This window comes from Danio rerio, chromosome 15 (assembly GCF_052040795.2).
Source record: "Danio rerio strain M-AB ecotype USA chromosome 15, GRCz13ab, whole genome shotgun sequence".
Lineage (NCBI taxonomy): Eukaryota > Metazoa > Chordata > Actinopteri > Cypriniformes > Danionidae > Danio > Danio rerio.
Window position 1 is genome coordinate 22,787,501 of NC_141035.1, and position 19,563 is coordinate 22,807,063.

Below are 19,563 nucleotides of genomic sequence, written 5' to 3' on the forward strand. Positions count from 1 at the left end.
TTTATATAATTGCAGACATTACAGTAGGCTATTTCACCCGGTCATTGATTTGCAGTTATGATTAAATCATGTTCATAGAAAGGTTAGTAATAAACATTTATACACCAGTATTTGTGTGTATAAAGCATCTTTTTAGTGAGAAGTGCTTCTCATATGATCTGTGAATGACCCGTACAGCTTACTTTGACTTACAAACGACAATGACATTGACTGAAACTTTGTCATACACCACGTACTATTGATACTCTTTTGGCAGTGGAAATGCTGCTTGATAAAGGTGACCCATACTGAACCGTACTGTACCACTTAGTGAAAACAGGCCATTAGAACCCAAGTCCTAATTAAAGTGGAAATAGTTTTTGTAGTCAACATGTTAATGCTTTTCCACTATTACAGCGATTAGTGTTAGAGCCAATAAAGACTATAGAAGGGAATGATGCAAATACATTACAAACCTACATAGGTTTGTAAGAAATCTGGAATTACTGATGACTCATTTTAGGCAATTCAGAGTCAGTTCTTTCTTTTGCGAGAGTCCATTTATCATGCACTTTGATCTTCAATACTTTAAAAGCCTTTTACTTCCACAAGTAGCTACATTATACAATACATAGAAGATCAAATCTGAAACAGGCATTTTAAGCCTTGCACAAATTGAGGTACGACGTTTTTGACAGCATGCAATCAACACGGCAGAGCTTAATTCCTATTAAGGGACATCATTTCCAAAGGTGGATTAAGAACTGACGTACATCAGCCATAGGAGAACAGGTTGAAGAGAAACACAGATGCATCTTGTTCAGGATAAAACACACTGTTCCAAGGGCTAATACAAGTCACAAGCTTGTGAACTCAGCACCCTGGAGGGAGAGGTGGTGGTGATGTAACAAAGCTGAAAGCAGGAGAAGAACTGAATCTGGAAAACACCTCATCAGGGCCACAGTGGAGCTACATTGAGATAATGACTACCACAAGAGAAGCAGCGTCTCAGAGGTGTTAACATGATGTACGTCTTCCATTACAGCACCCTTAAGCTCGGAGGAGAAAACATGTGTTTGCCGCTAGTCTGACTGCTGAAGTGACGACAAACCACAAAAAAAGACAGCTAAACAAAAGAGAAGGCTTGTCAGCTTTTCAGTTTCAAAGTTCAAGCGTAAAAATTCCCTCTCAAGTCTACTGTCATTGGGTCATTCATGAAACTAGGACAGAACAAATTGTGTAAATTATTATAAAAGCTGTTCTTATGTACATTTTATTCACCTACATTTTCTAAATGTTAGTTGGTACAAAATATTCAGGGTATATGCAGAAATCCTAAAGGAAACTTCAATACCTTCTTAAAACTTTTTAAAGACCTTCTCGGAATATTATAAGACTTCAAGTTCTAATTAGTTTCAAATCTTTAACTTAATAAACAGTTGCTAATAAACAGTTGTAGTTAAATAAATAAATGGAGCACAACTGTGCAACAAAACTTAGTTAAGCTCAGAACAATCAAACCTTAAGAGAATAAATTATGCAACAGGTTTCAGCCACTGTTTAAACTCGTCTTTCTCTAACCAGGAGTATGCAAACTTGCATTATCCCATTTTCGGCCCTATGGCAGTGCTATTCAATTAGTTTGTCATGGGGGCCAGAACATGAAAATCATCCCAAATAAGAGGCCGGAGAGATATGACTTGCAACAGGATTGATGAAACAAGAGCATATGTTGTATTTTTGCTCCATAAGACACCAACTTTGTATTTTCAAAAAATGTAAAATGTTATTATATTGTTTTATTATATATATATATATATATATTTTTTTTTTTACAAACATTCAAATGTTGTATTTTCAAAGGACATAAGAAGTGAATTGCTTAAGTAGGCTTCTTCTACAACATATGTGATGTTTTGAACTGCATGTTTTGAACAACTATGGATGCAACAATTATCGATTTAGGTTGTACGATTATATAGTCTGAAGGATAATCATGGTTTCACGGTTATCACGTCCTCCGGCCGCCAATTGCATAGCCCTGCTCTACGGTTTCGCTATATGTGAAGAGCTTCACCTTCCCGCGTTAGTTGCAAATTACTTGACATCACTTGGACAAAGAAGCTTGGCTGGACACGCCAAAGCTTTTTGGAGTCAAACAATTTGGACATCGTTGAACAAAATTTAAGACCTAATAAAAATGGGATTAAGACTTTTAAATACTTTTTAAGGTCCTTAATTTTCTCATAATTGATTTATTAACTTTTAATACGTTTTAAGACCCTGCGGACACCCTGAAAATGTACACCTGCTCCCAACCAGGTGTAAATGCTGCGTAAAACTTGTGGTCATCTTGGCAAAATACCTACAATGAATTGATGCACTGTCATGTTTTATAAGTTTGTTTAATGTGACTTTTTGTAGAGGATTTTTGTAGCTGAGAGAGTTTAAGTCTAATCCCTGTTACTTTTTACCCAGCAGTCCAATAAGTGGAGAGGGAGTGGGACACAGACAATAAGACCAACCATACTTTTGCACTTGAACCACAAAGGAGAAGTTAATATTAAAGCATTTTTATATTCTGTAATATTCCTCAGCATAAGATATTTTGATATTTTACTGCCGTGGATTCGAAATTTTATTGAACCAAATCATCAGCTGAAAGACTCGGAACTTCAGATTAGTGCTGCTGCACCAAAAGTGGCTCCTTGCATCGTTTGTTTGGTTTTGTCACAGCCTTTAAGAAAGAGCATTGTATTTAAGGTAGGGCTGGACGATATGACAAAAATTTATATCAAAATAAATTTCTTAATTTCGGTCGATACAATATAATTCCGATATCGATATGGACAATATTAAAAAGCCAGGAAAAAACTGCAAAGAACGCACACAATGTATGTGTGTACCTACAAATGTCTGCAAACTGAATTTGCAAAGTCTATATTACCTCCAGGCTCTTGCAAATTTAAAAAAAAAAAATAAAAACAGAACAAAAAATTATGTTATTTTTTTTTTATGTTACTTTTTAATTGTATTTATCCTTTACAAACAAGAAATGTGAAATAATTAGCTTGACCAACGTTGTGACAATGTCATAAATAAAATAAATAATTTGACTTGGTTTGTTTACTTGCTATGTTACTTCATTACGTCTGATTCGTTGAAGAGCCAGTCACACCAGTCAATGAGATCTGATGTTAACCTGACGGCAACATGTGGACCATACCAAACCAAGCTCTTCTGGCTCATTTCCACTGAGAGGAATAGCATTGGTACAGGTCAACTCTTCAGGCTTGCGTTTCCACTGCCAAAAGGGTGCCAATGGTACATCGTCTACGACAAAAAGTTTCAGTCATTGTCATTTGTGGAAATGTTAAAGTAAAGCTGTACAGGTCGTTCACATATCATATGAAAAGCACTTCTCACAAAACCGATGCTTTATACACATAAATGCTTTCTATGAACATGATATGATATGGCGAAACTGCAGATCAGTAATGCAAAATAGCCTACTGTAACGTCTGTGATTATATAAAATATATAAATAAACACAACCAATATGAACTCATACAGCCCTTTAGTCTACGATACGTTACCAATTACAGAAAAACTACACACAGCAAACATTTAGTCTTTATTTGGGTTCAAAAACAACAAAAAATATAGCCCAGTCAGTGGAAACCTCTGATCTGTATCTGTAATCTTCACCAGCACATGTAGCCTCTTGTTAGGAAGTAATTCCGTCATTCATAATAGTCCAAAAGGCGATGAGAAAATTTAAACATGGCAGCTAGTTTATGTTTTGGATTGCTGAAAGAATCATTTGTTCTTTTGTTTTTCTGGCTTCTCCTTTGTTTTTTCATGCTTCACACTCACGTTTGTCCGTTTCTGAAAGAATCGAATGTCAGAAGCATTTCAATAGTCAAGGGCACGTTATTATCATCAGCTCAAGAGTCTTGTCATTTCAAATATAGACAAAACCACTTGCGCTTTTTAGACGGACTCTTAAAACAACAGGACACCACAGAGTTTGCTCATTCCCGCTTTGTGGCTGTACATCAAGACGGCGACAAGTTCCATGTATATATTATATGTATAATTATATGTATGTATTATAATGGTATAATGTCTCGGCAGTGAATTTAAAAATTCTTCTGCTTGTCCATGAGCAAGTGAGGTATCTCTATAAACCAACAGCGATCAGCTGCACATCTAGCTCTGCCTTTTGGTACCTTTTTGTTGTGCTAGGTACCCTTTGCAAAGGGTACCCAAAAAGTGTTATTGTACAGTTTACTTTTTGGTACCCTTTGACAGTGGAAACAGCCATAAAAGCATACTGAAATGTACCATACCAATCAGTGGAAAAAGAGCCATGGTGTGTAATGGCCATAAAACAATCATCTAATTCAGCAGAATAATTTCAAAAAGAAAACTGCTATTTAGTAGTAAGCATTAGGTGTTTTTCATGTTTTAGTCTTGTATGCTCACTGAAGTTGCATTTACTTGATGAAAAATTGTGTAAAAACAGGAATATTATGAACCACTATTAGATAAAAAAATATGTGTTATGTACTTTAATATATTTTGATCAAATAACTGCAAATGGCAAAACTAGACTTAGGGTGTTCTCGCACTATCATATCCCAACCGTGCCCAGGCCCGTTTCCCGGATCATTTGAGAAGTGAGAGTGCACTGAATCGGGCTCATGGCGCGAGGTTCACTTGGGCTTTGGAATGGTACACTTGTGTGTGAGTGCAAATCGCGCCAAAGACCGAAACTGAAAGCGAGATGTGACTTTTAAGGGACCGTTTCATATGGATTTATTAATCATTCTTACTGTTCAATGAACGCAAACCCCTCAATGCACGACAGCTGCACACCTTCAGCAACCTCTTAATTCCTGCAGCACGAGGACTTTATGATTGTTTATGAGCGGCAAAAGTGGCAGATCTGTTTGGCGAAATATTTGACTGCTTGTCACTGCATACCGAACAATATAACTAAACAAATGTCCACTGCGCTGAGCGAGAGTGCTTACTGAACGGCGCAGAATTGATGACGTAATCATGCCCAGGTACAAATTTAATGTGAATGCGGGCCATCAAGGGAGACGGGAGGGGCGTGTTTTTACAAGCGTGTTTTGGCCTGGGGTCCGTTCTTCGTACCTTGCTTAAATGATCTAAGAATCAGATTAGAATTTCTGGATAAACTGACCTGAGATCGCCGCGTGTGTTGTGAAGGACAGATCTATCGATCCTCGAAATCATGATCAGCAATGCAACGATTGGCTGACGGCACAGCAGCGTAATGACATCATCTGATTAATATTCAATTATCCATGTGAGCAAAACTACATCAAATTAGCAGTAAACGGCTTGTTAAATATGACACGCAATAACCTAACACATTTGTTGTGAGCTACAAGCTTTACACTTTCATGTGTTAAGAGTATTCATCATGTATTTCCATGCAAATAAATGTATTTAGTTCTACATTTAGAAAATATTTTCTTTATTATAGTAGCCGTTTTTTAATCGTTGTAAAGAATAACTGGTTGTTTACAAAAGCATTTTCATATTGGTAAAGGCGTCTGCAACTTTTGTGAAGCATCAAATCACTGGCATATTAACTATCAAAACATGTTTATGACTGCATAAATGTATTATTGATTTAAAATAGTCACATATTGTGCATTTCTATTATACACAATTTGTACTAAAGCGATCTAAAAAGTTAATATCAATAAGTTTGCTCTTTGCACCACCAAGTGGCAGTCTTTGTACTTTCATTTTGAGGGTGCAGATTGCATAAGTTTTATTAATATGTATAACTTTATTTTTTTTTATTAATGAATATAACTTTATATATATAGTTAAAAAATATGTACCATTTTCCCAAGTGTATATAACTACTACTGTAAGAAAATATCAGAATTCGGAACATACTTTCTGTATTATCTTTGCTTGAACAAAGCCGATCTAATCCGGTTCATATGAATTGAACCTGCTCCCGATCAGGTTTGACCTAACAGAACTGTTGCTATGACAACAACTCTCGGATCAGCTTTGAAGAACTAAACGATCCTGGATTGTGTCAAATCGTCAATATCCAAATCCAGCTAACTGAGTAATCCATGTACGAAGAACGGACCCCAGGTTCAAGGCCACTGTACATAGTGTGAGTACGGCCTTTTAGTCTAATATGATGGTTTTGGTGCTTAAGCAAAATTTATAACCAAAAACTTAAAAAATAATTGCGGCATTTCATATTTTTGAGAAATCAAACTTTAAGCAAGCATCTGCTCACACTTCTAAAATCTAAACACATTCAATCTAATGAATGTGACACATAATCTAAACACATTCAAAATGTCCAGTAAAACAACAACAAAATTTGATTGTGTGTTTTAAAAATTGTGCTTCAGAAACTGCTGATTTCAAGTACTGAAATTGTAAACAGTAAAATCCAAGTACTTCTAGCTTCTTGCACAAACACTGTTAATGTGTCAACCAATAAAGCACCAATAACTTATGCATACTTAAACACTGCACAATATCCTATGTCTGAAGTTCTGGAGGAAGGTGGACCTTCCAACCGCATATGTGACAGACTTGATGACTAGTACAGCAATGCTCCTACCTTGAACTGAGCTGCTGCTCTGCTGAGCCAAAGTCAGGTGCTCCTCACTCAACAGGTAAACAGGCTGGTGCTGGTTAATCTCCACACTGGTGCACACGTTACTGTCTCCATGCACGAAGAACGTGAAGGAGCAGGACAGGTGTTCACTGTAGAGAGAGAGATACACACATATGGAGGATTATTCACAAGTTAGAGCTTAGGAGAAAGTAGCACACGTCCTGGAGGTCTTTTAGCGAACGGTGTGATGACAGCTGAGCTCTTCGCAGTGTTTACAGGCTTAGTGCCCAGTTACTGACTGAACCTTGACCAGGAGTAAAGGGTTAGGAAATACTAGAACATTAGATATGTGGGTATACTGTTACAAGTTCAGAGTCATCTCTCTTGACTTCTGGGTTTTAAAAGTGCTTGATTAAACGTTTGAACACATAATGAACGCCTCACACTTTGACTTGCTTTGTAGCACGCATTCTCAAAGTTAATAACCCGACACCTGTGAGAGTGTGACCCGCAGGCTAGAGTAAACAGCTGTTACAGTGTAACCAAACATGCTGATGATGAGTGATCAAATTCACACTTTCGGGAAACATCTACTGAACTCACTTTTCCTTCAGAAGCATTGAGCCCCTTTCACACAAAGAAAGATTTTGATAATAATAAAATTATATACGGGGAGGTGGGGGGATTATTCATTGTGTCTTGTTTTTCTTACTTGGAAAAATATTCTAAAGGAGCTGTTGACATGGAATTGAACCAGAATTTGGGAAAACCTAAACAATACAAACATAAAAAAATGACAAAAAAGAAAAAAAAAATGGAAAAAAAAAGTTGTGTAGTAACAATGGAATGACACAAGGATAATGTACTGAACTACTAAAGTGTGTTAATACCTTATATAAAAGGCTTTTTTGGTGATGGCAGCTTAAAGACGTCTCTCATATGGAGAATTAAGTCACATGCATTGCTCAGGTGTGATTTTTCAGACTTCAACAGTGTTAAAATCTTGATGGTTCTGTGGGTCTCGTCTATCGAATCTGATTTTTAATTGGTATTTTCTATTGGATGAAGTCGGGGGCTTGGTTGGGCCATTCTACAGCTAAATTTTCTTTCTCTGATAGCATTTAAGAGTTTCCTGAGCTGTTTTTTGGATCATTGTCTTACTGAAATATCCACTCTGGTTTCATCTTCATCATCCTGATAATGTAGATGTTGGACTGAAGCAGCAAATATTAATTTACAATGACAAAAGGCAGAGGGTTGCTGAGGAACTACAGAGAGATTTTAGCTGCTGTCTTGGCTTTTCAGGTACGCTTAGTTGAAAAATATCTGAACTTTTCCAAATGCACCACGATTCCTGCAAGTAGGACTAACCAATCGGCTTCACACTTTGAATGGAATATACACATTTGAGTAATAACAGCAAGTTAACTAATTCAGACAAACAAAGTGCATCCAAACACGAGTGCTTTTTACTTTTCTTCAAAAAACTTGCATGGATAGCAATGATTTGTCCGTTTGTCATCCACTGAGAAAACGATTCCCTAGTTACAAGAGACGCTATAGAAAACAGTGAAAGAAAGCACTCACTCGTGCTTGTCACTTCAGGTCAGAACAACAACACATGTGAAAATAACACAGCAGTGAGGAGATTGAAAATAAAAAAGGATGTCGCCAAGGTGGCGATTTCACAATTTTGTTTATTTTATTATAAAGAGATGTCAGATATTTTGTTGAAATATTTTTTGCCTATTAAAAATATTTGCCTTAGTACTGTTGGTGAATTAAAATAAAGTGGTTAAAAAAATCTAAATATGCCTAAATGTATTGTTAAAAAGTATTCAATAATTATCAATATCGAATAACATGATGCATGACATCATGATATTTTATTTTTGCAATATCGCCCAGCCCTACTTTCTACAACTTTTTCCTTCGTCATTTCATTTTATTACACAATGTAATTTGTAAACCATTATTGTTTTCTCTGCATATATGCATTTTTTTGGTTGTTACCGACATCTGGTGAAAATTTCAAATCAACAGCACCTTCAGAAATATGTTTTCTGAGAAAAATGGTGATGTGTTGAATACTTATTTACCCCACTGTGCAAAGCATACAAAAAAATCATTATAGAATTGCAGTATTCATATCAATATATAGCTATTGAACAAATTATTAATAACAATTTAAAGTAATCAATACAAAATATTATCATTTAAATCAAGGGTGCTGAAAGTTTTTCTTATCAAGGGCAAAAAACCAAAGTTGATTGAGGGCTGTAAAAACACCAAACTGCATTTACATTAAAGTTGCTAAGAGTAATTTCTAATCTATTTTCCGAATTATAAAATTTTTTTAAAACATATCTTTATAAATGAAATAATGCAGAATAATAATGAATTTATATAAGATCAACTTAATACAGTAAAAACAAAAAAAAGTTCAATGCGGAATACATTAAGCTTTAGTTGCATGCAATGTTTTGTGGATTGTCCTCTATCCCTCAACAGTATTTGTATTAGTAAAAATCTGATACATTTACAAATTTTAATTGAAACATTTAATTTCTGTTTGCTTTTATGCATCTCAACAATAAAACAAACAAACAAAAAAATAATAAACATTAAGTTTAAAATGATGATCTCTATTAAACGCATTCTTTCCAACGTTCCCCATCATTCTCCTTCTCTTCTCAGATGGAATGGTGGGCCAGATCAAAGGTCACCATGTGCCAACTATGGCTTTTATCTTTTTCGAAAATACTTTTTAAATGGTCTTTTAACTTTTTTTCACAGCTGTATAATCATTTTCACAGTGACTCTTCTCCAGTTAATGAACACTGACAGCCAAACCGAAATGATTCTGTTTTACAAAGCTTGAGTTATTATAGTCACAAAACTGCACAATAATCAATGCTAATGTTGCCAATTGTTGTGGATGATAATATTGCTATTGTTATTCCTGGAATGAACGGGACTTTAGTTCAGATTTTTTTTCATTTATTTTATCCATATGGATTTTATTTAAAAGGAAAAAAAAAGAATTAATTATTTTAATCGCACAAATCATATAATCAATAGGTTATTAATCAGTAATATATACATAACAAAAAGTATATCAGAAAAGGTTTATTTGAAAAACACAAAAATGAGTCTTTATATACTGTGGGAAAACATCATCTGCCATGCCTCATGAGAGTGGGCAGTTGATTATGAGCTCTTCTGCCGCCATTTCTGTTTCCATGGTGACAGCAACTTTTTTTGATAGGTGGATTTGTCAACAGGACTTTAATACACTGTAATCCTACATTGACTTGTGGCTCCTTCACAAGTTGGTATGAAATGAATTCCCCCCCATTTTCTAAATTCATTAATCTCCCCCATTCATGTGTTCATTATTTTATGCTTATTCATATTAATTAGTAATATTAACATTTCACAACTGTGTCTTTATGCTGATGATTGTTCTTGACTTTTCCAGTCCTTTAGTCAGTTAAAACTCGATTGCAACTTTGCAAGTTCACATAAAATCTTTCAAAACAATGCACAACAGATGTTTTTTCACCTGGATACATAATGATAGAGAACTAAAGAGAGATTTTTCTACTTCTGTTACACTGTGAATTGTCAACCTCAATTTAGGTCTGGATATACAGAATTATGCCATCATTAATTCAAATTTAATCTCTTCACTTTAGTTTTGCTCCACTACATTCATTTTATACTAGACAATTACAATCTATTTTATGCCATTTAAAATGTTCTTCCAGAAATTTACGGTGTGAGTTTTCTCTTTGCATCCCTAAACACTTTAGTCCATTCTCATTCAGAAAAACCCATCCCAGAGAACCACAACTTCCTGCCTTTAAGCCAACAGTGCCTGCAATACAGCGACAGCATCACCTAGTACAGTGCCAGGCACGGAGGAGAGCAAAAAAAAAAGGAGAAAAGAAATGAGGAAGCCTCATGTTCTGCATTCCTCAAGTCTGGTGAGATCTTAGGAGTGTCAATGCGTCACACACCAGAAAAACCACTACAATGCCCAAACAAAGATATGGAGCTGCAAAGCTAATGCAGAGCCCTATACAGACTACCATTCAAAAAAACATTACACTGTTTGATAGGACTTTTATTCAGTAATGATGAATAAATTCAAAAGTGATAATAAAAATATTTTTGAACTGCTACAACAAATGATTAGTTTGATAACAGATTGATCTAATGATTATTAGAAAAGTAAATAAACTTGGTTTGATTGTTTAATCTGCTTTTGAATTTAGGTAGACAACAGAGTTATCTAAATTTAAACGTTCACTTGAAGTGTGAAGTAGTTTTTTTAAAATGATTTTGATTGCTTTACGTTTTTATTTCAGATACTAACACTTATGTTTGTAGCTAAGAATAAAAATAACAATACTGGCTGACAAGACTCAAGGCTGAAGCCATTTCTTCACCATAACTGACGACTACTCCCTCTGGGTCAATCCCAAATTGGAATGCACGACTGTGATCAAAGGTTTAATAAACATATGCAAATTGCACCATTTGGAGTCAAGGATGGCACAGGGGCTTGAATCAAGGTCACAATTAATCATGAACCTTTATTACAAAAAGTACTATTTTATAAGAATTCTTAACTTTACATTTAGAAAAAAAAAATTCTAATCAGCACATTTCTGATGGTTGGAGGAAATTGAACTGCCCTAATACATAAAATAAAATATTAAAGTATAAAATTGTATTTTTAAATTGTAAAAAAAAAAAATTCTTTCAAAAACTCAAACTGACTAGCAGCCTACACACACACACAATTCACTACAATGATGGAAAAATACATTAGTATTTTATCGTATATGCTAGCCATATGGTTTTGATCAATTTTAGTGTATTAGGAGCCGTTCACATATTACGTCTACAAGCATGTGGAAAGCGTGAGCATGTCACTTCACCATTTTCAACAAGCTTTGCACTTACGCTCTTTTGTTGTTGCTCTGTGACAATCAACAGTTTTCTCACAGGATGACAAACTGCAGCTCATTGCTGCAGCTCTGATACAAGTTTTATTTATGGAGAAAACTAAAAAGCACTGCAGTGCTTGGGTGTGCTGTGTTTGTCAGAGGTTTATAGTCTACTGAAATGTGTATAATCAAAACAAATTATAAAGCTTATTGGTCAGTTCTTGTCACGTGACTTGCAGTGCGCTCCAGGCATTCTGAGAAGTTGAGATGTTTTAACTAGATGCACCTGGAAAGCGGCAGCACATCGTATCACAATCGAATAAAAATAGCCCAAAACTAGACTTGTCATCAAATAGACAGACTTTATATGCCTAGTCATTTGTTTCTGTTTATTTGATTACTAGTCTAGTTTGGCCTATTCTTCGATGTCTAATTTTAGATTTTTACGGACAGCCCAATCTTAGCTTTGTTTTAGCCAAGACGACCATGTTTAGATCTTTTAAAAACAAGAATGCTTGCAGGGCAGATTCTTTTCTATGGACAATTTTGAAAAGCTCTTTTGATCCACTTCAACTGTTGACTAATGTATATTATAGTATTGACATCACTTTGTTAATGAATGCTCGAAAATACTGTTACCTATATTAGTGAAATTGACATGGTTTTGATAAACAGAAAATTTTTAAAATCTTAGAATTCACACATTTTGGAATGGTGGGGTGTAAATCGAGTGCTCAAGAAAACAGCATTCAAACCCTTCAGCAACAACTAAAAAAGCAACAGAAAATGAGTACTGATTCTTAATAGGAGGAACTCTAACATTTCTAACAGAGTTTTCTAACAATTTTTCAAGTTTAGGCAGAGCTGAACAAGTGAAAGTGAAATGGTGGTTCCTGTTGACCTACCTAGTGTGAAACCGCATAGTCAGTGTTTTGTGAGAAGAGTAAGCTCTTCATTAAAACTTAGACAGAGGAAGCAGCTATGCTTTCCAGCTTCTGCATCCCTAACTGACACAAGTTCACTGTATGCACAGAACTCTACAGGAAGCCAATGCTCCCACCGACACACACACCACAACACCTCTGCCCTGAGGGTGCCAATGACATCTATGCAAATCAGACACACAATTAGACGGACCTCGTCTTTCACCCCTCCCTACATTATCTGAATACTTTAATTTAGATCCTTCACAGAGATGACGACACGCTCTGGAAAAAAAACTGATGCAAACAAACAAGAAATCCCATGAGGTTACATGTCAGAATCGCTGGCTTCCAGAACGGGGTTCTTCCTCACACAAGAATGCCAGCCGCCTGATGTCACTCGTCTACTGTGACAAACAATGAGGATCATGCTGTTAAATGCTGCAGCTTACGGCATGCATCCGCATCGCTGGGCATGAAAACACACCAGGTTGCCGCCGTAACGTAAACAAGGGGCACAGCATCCACAGTTTCAATCATCGATTTGTACAACAAGTATTTTACCTCTTGTTGATGGGCTTCTCATCCTTTTCGTAGGGTTTGACGAACCACTTGCCGATGCGAACGAAGGATCGGTTCATGAGGCAGCGCTCCAGCAGGTTATGGATGGCTTTGAAAAGCAGCGTTCGGCACTCGTAGGTCAAGCCGCTCTCCCACGAACCATCCTCATTACCTGTGCAACACAGAGAACAGATCAGGACTCGATTACATTTATATGCACATTCCTAACTGCTGCTGTAAACAAAATCAAAAACAGAAAACACAATAAGGGTTTATTGCTGCACGATTCTGGCTAAAATTAGAATCAATTTGCTTAATATCAAGAACACGATTCTCTCACGATTCTGTAGATGTAAAATAAAGGTTAATATGAGTAGGCTATTATTACTGTTATTACACAAACATATTATTTAAAAAACAATAATATTATTAGGCCAACGTGTACATCTACTGTTGGTAAATTAATGTTGGGAACTAAATTTTGTATAAACTTGCAATGGTGGACTTGAATAGACTTTAAATTTGTCCTGGTTGTTATGCAAAGGAAAGTGATAACATATAAATATTGATAATTCTGGAGCTGAATTATTTTGTTTGAGACATATGTCTGCCTTTTTTACTGGTAAAATTAGACATGTATCATTATCAGATTCCCTCTTACATTATATTCAATATTATATATAGACTAGAGTAGTTATACTGACACTGTTAAACATTTATTCTCATGCACAACACAACAACATTTGTGTTTTCTATAAAATAAAAAACATATCAAATGCTTGTCATAATCAGAACTCTAAAACGCGATATGTTCATTGTAATGATGTACATGGTTTTGGTGTCACTTTCACTGCTAAGTGCGGTTCATGTCATGGCTGCCGTCACTTTGAGAAAAAAAAATATATATATATACATGCAAATCATACTTCCCGCGCAGCACCTAAACAATCGCTCTGTGCAACAAGTTCATTTACAACTTTATTACTTGTTATTCACAGCCTTTGCAGGTTCTGTTCACTAAAGTAAACATCGTTCAGGCGCATGTTCTCCTTGTAGTAAACAAACCATGTGTCAGTTCACGTGTGATTTGACGGCCTTGAATACGTCATTACATAAAAACAGAAATGACATTGTGTGAATTATACCATATCCATGTTGCTGAGCAACACAAAACACAGTGAAGACTTGTGCGACTGCCTATGCTTTTCTTCTGAACTTGAAAATATAATTGGCTGAATTGTATAGATGCTGTATTAAAATCGTATAGGGAGTCAAATTGAGATAGTGATCTTTTTTCGATTAATCGTACAGCCCTACTAATGAATTTAGTTTAGATGTTTGTTTGCCATTTTTATTATGTTTGAAAAAAATATACACCATTAAAAATATACAGTCAGAAACCAGCATATTCAGTGAGCAAGGATGTCTTGAGTTGATTTCAATTTCGAATAAATGGTGTTGTTTTGTTTTGAAATATATATATAAAGGGAAGGTTTGCTCTCATGGGCATGTCTTACCTTTTCACATGAACAGAAATAAAAAAAAAATAATTTGTATAGATAAAAAAAAGTTTAAATTTAACATTAGAAAACAAAAACTATCATCTCATAAATTTGCAAGGACAGACAAGTTATCATTATTAAAAACAGCAATATCTGATAGGTCATGCGATTGTAACAAGCTCAAAATTTAGATTTAGTGTTAATCCCTGCATTTAGCTCTGGTTCAGGCCTCTCAAAAGAAACAAAGATTTTGTAAGAGAACAAATATTCCCAAGAACCAGAAAATTAACCCCACTTAGCTCTCCATTGACCATGTATTGATCATGCTCTAACAGCAATAAAAGGTGGATGAGAAACAGATGTTCTGTATTCCTCAGACTGAATAACGTCATCTTACAAAAAAAAAAAAAGACATCCAAGCCACACAACAAAAATAGTCACGGTAACTTTAGTAATCATACTTCTATCTTACATGCAAGAACAACTGTTTATTTATTGAACATGGCCTTGCATGTTAATGCAGATTTCACCATAAATTCTATAGGAAAATATAAAAAGTCTAGCTACAGAAATAAAGTCTTGTAAAACCCTTTAACACTTTTGCATTGACGCAATTTCAATTAATGCAGTTAGCAAACCTCAACAACTGCAATGTCAATAACCAGCCTATGACTAATGTCTGGAAACACCTCCAGTCTAACCACTGATTTTGCAATGAGAAATGAGAGTCCAGTTTAACCCCTGGCAAAAACTATGTCAAAAACATGATCACTACACACATTCGTTTTCCAATATACATTATGATTAGTATCAGTTTAACAAAAAAGCAGACTTACATGATAGGTCATGGTGGACGAGCTCTGCAAAATTGGGGTCATCCCCCCACCAGAAGATCCAGAGCTCCCGTCGACCTGGAGTCTGGTGTCTCCGCCAAACGCTCAGCACGTCTGCCTTCAGGCAGCGGCTGAAGCTGCACAGGATGGGGTCCTCCTCCGTCACTGGGAAGAGGATGGGGGACGAGGTGGGGCCCTGCCACACAAAACACTTCCATTTGATCCCTGTGAGGTCAGCCTAAAGGCAGAGAGAGAGGTAGAATGTGTTAGAAAAGTCCATCAAGTAGAAGGGCTCAGCAACTAGTGTTAAAGCAACAACTTCTCTAATGTTTGTAAAAGACATGCATGTGCAAAAACACAGGCAAAATTGCAATCCGAGTGGGATTGTGCAACTTTGATAAATGTAGACAAGCAAGAGAAGTGACTAAGGCAAGATGACGCCATTTAAACATGCCCGTATAGCATAATGAATCAACATACAGGCAAACTTGAAATTTGCTGTCAGCATTATGCGCAGGAAAAAATCTTACTAACAGGCAATTGATAAGTCTCTGAAAATTCCTGTTTTTAATCATTTACTTGTACTCGAGTCATAATACAATTTAACCCACATTTCACATGGCCCAATCAACCGTCTTATTTCTTCCTTAAAATGTACCAGTTTTGTGACATTCTGCGCAATTCAGTTTACTATCATCCGATTTTACAATACTGTCTGTTTTTCACATTGTGTAACCTATGAGGTCTTAATTCCATGTTCACTATTATAAGTATATTCATAAATTTGAACAATTTTCTTTTCTTTTAGTTTTTGTACATTTCATAACGTTAAAATAATGCATTTTAAGAAAACATAACACAAAAAAGGAAGAGTTTAATGATGAAACTCAACTTGAAACATTAATTGCTATAATTTCTTCAACTATTTCCTAGAAAAATTACACATTGCAATTTTTTTTTATTGAAAATAGATTATTTTCTATATATATTGCGATATGAATACAATTTCACTAGATTAGTTGGAAAGCTGTTTGGTAAAAATATAATAATTTTAGATTGATTGGGATGATTCTTTAGGCGACTGCATACAATTTAACAAGCAACAAACAGTGTTTTATTGTTTTCCGAAGAGTCGAAATGTATTCAGGTATACAGTAACTGAATAATCAAATATAAAATAATACTGCATAGTCTCCGTTTGATAAACAAAGCAATAAAATAAAATTCACAGTTAAATTAACCAAACAGTACACTTTTAAATGCCTGAATGCTTTTAAAACCCCCACAGAGTCACAGGCCTCAAAAAAACACATTAAAAAAAGATAAATTGTAATCCAGACTCAACATTGCAGTCGCGATGTGACTATAGCGAATGATGACATTGCAATATTATATATTATATCTTATATATATATATATATATATATATATATATATATATATATATATATATATATATATATATACATTTATATATATATATATATATATATATATATATATATATATATATATATATTATACATATATATACATATATATATATATTATACATATATATACATATATATATATATATATATATATATATATATATATATATATATATATATATATATATATATATATATATTATACTGCTAAAACAATATAATGTGCAGCCCTATTTCCTAGCGAAACTAAAAAAAATTGGTCTGAGACATGAATTTGCCCATTGAGAATGAATTAACTGAATCCATGGATCACTCTCATTGGGGTGCTATTGCTGTGATATCAATAAGTGACAGTGAATGAGTCAGGTGGTTGGAAAGGAAGGTAATATTATGAGGTTGTGTGAATTTTAATTTACGTTATAATAAAGTGCATTGATAAATCATTTATAACAATGCAATATCTCAATATCAAATCAAATCAATAATTAATGATCTTTTTAAAACCCCAAATGACAAGATGACATAACTAATCTGCATAAAATGTCACTTCAAACAAGTTGACAGTCTGACCTGGTTACATTAAATGTTAGCAATTTATCCAATATGACCATACAAATATGAGAGCCTGGTGCAAAGAGGAAGTGAAAAAAAGGCAGACTGACAGGAAGCTTGTCATGAATTCTTAGTTCACAGATTAATCTACAACTATGAATTGAAGAAACCATCATAAGTGTAAATAGGAAAATGAGTCGTACATTTTTGCACATTATGCATGCAAAGTTCAACCTACTTTACTATTTAACCAATGCAGGTATTTAGTTCATGACAGACAAAACAAAGCACAAACTATGCTAAATTGTCTAGTATCATCTGTTGTTGTTGTTGTTAAGTTCATAGACAGTTTAAATCAGGATGTAACAACCTAATGACAGGCAATACCTCAACTGTTTACACTTTAATAACAAACTATCCTTAAACTAGCAGATATTGCCATACACAGTAGATTACAGTACATTAAGACAGATTTTGCATTACAAGTATTCTGAAATGACAGAGTTGTGCAAATAAAGTTTATATGCATAAATGAACTTGTATGAAATCATTTTAAAACAAAAATCTGAACAAAGTCAGCTTAAAATTCCTGCTTCTTTTTGGTGATGCATCAGTGCTATATGATCAAATACATACTTTTTAAAATCAGAACTTTTACATCACTTGCTTGTCCAACAATAAATGTTAGTTCTAATAATATTCTTATTTAACTAAGGGAAATCATGTTACAATTTCTCACAAAGATGCAAATGTGTACATATTTCAGTTTCTTGATATTGCTGTAAATCAGAGGTGCCCAAACTTTTTCTTATGAAGGGTCGAAATCCAAACTTTATTAGTGGGCCAAAGGTAAATATAGATGCCATGGGTAATTTCCTAATTAATGTAACAATATTTGAAAAAAAAAAAAAAAAAAACATTGCTTTATATTAACTAGTACAGTTTATACTGTATATATGAACTTATTACAGTAAAAACTAAAAAAATCAAATTTATAAAAGAATGGAGTTACACTAGTTTATGCCTTGATTTGCTCGCCGATGCATTCTTCATGGCCCTCTATTCATCGTGTGACAGTATTTACATTTTAAAAACTTAGATTCATTTACATTTAATTTAAACATTTATTTCCAGTTTACTTGAAAAAGGCCAAGCAATAAAACAAACAAAAAGAGTTATGTTAAATTAGGGCTGGGCGATAAAATTATTATTTATCGACCGAACACCACTGTCAATATTGATAAAATAAGGTTGGTATGAAGTTTTGTTATGAAGCGCTACATTTTTATTAAAATGTAGCTGACTGAGCATGTGACACGGACATGTTGTGATCATTTTATTGCAATATCGTCCATCTCTTCATCAAATTAGAAAATGAGGATCTCTAATAATGGCATTGCCCCAACCCTCTCTATCATTCTCAGATGGAATGGTGGGCCAAATCAAAGGTTAGCTTTGGCCCGCAGGTCATACATTGAGCATCTGTGCTTTAAATCATGTTATTGTGAATACTATATTTTTCTTGTAAAAAAATATTAACACTTTTTCAAATTAAATTTGACTTGTAAACAAGTGATGAAACACATGATCAAAACATGCAAACAACATCACGTAAATATTTACCTTTTATGTCATAATTTTATTTACAAATTTATATTTTTACCACTCCATAAGCAAACCAAGAAATATATATATATATATATATATATATATATATATATATATATATATATATATATATATATATATATATATAAAAATCTGGCTACTATAGACTATATAAATAAATCTCTCTCTCAAAGCTATAAAAAGGATAAGAATATAATTGGGAAAGTTTAGTCATTGCAAGTGCTACTGAACTAAAAAATCCAGACTCCTTCTAAGAGGAAAATGTTTTGTAGATGAGAACTAAAAGACACTTGCGACGAGATAAAAACTGAAAAGTAGTGGTTATGAAAGAAATCTCAAAATAACCAATTGTTATGCTTGCAGCGTCTTGATTTTGCACTGCTGCTGTTGTACATCATCACTTTCCCTGAAGCTGTTTTTCCACTTCAGAGATACTTCATGCCAACTACTTGTTCCAGTCAGTAAGTTCAGCAAGTGTTTACCAACGTTAGCAAACACGACCCAAATAACACAACAAAGCCGCATCCCACACGCAAACCTCCGTTTACACAACACC

The 19,563-nt window shown here is 34.5% G+C and overlaps 2 protein-coding genes across 3 annotated transcripts in view; one reads left to right on the forward strand and one right to left on the reverse strand.

The window, feature by feature from the left end:
* Positions 1 to 19,563, forward strand: part of LOC147833651 (uncharacterized) — a 734,785-nt gene that overhangs the window by 60,029 nt on the left and 655,193 nt on the right. The window lies entirely within an intron of this gene.
* Positions 1 to 19,563, reverse strand: part of med13b (mediator complex subunit 13b) — a 62,248-nt gene that overhangs the window by 41,903 nt on the left and 782 nt on the right. For both annotated transcript variants that reach the window (XR_015508705.1, NM_001083838.2), the window contains 3 exon segments: positions 15,397 to 15,631; positions 13,062 to 13,230; positions 6,620 to 6,765 (listed from right to left, as the gene is read on the reverse strand). Coding sequence is in view for 1 of the 2 variants with exons in the window: in NM_001083838.2 (NP_001077307.2) it covers positions 6,620 to 6,765; positions 13,062 to 13,230; positions 15,397 to 15,631 (550 nt within the window). In the remaining variant the exon portion in view is untranslated.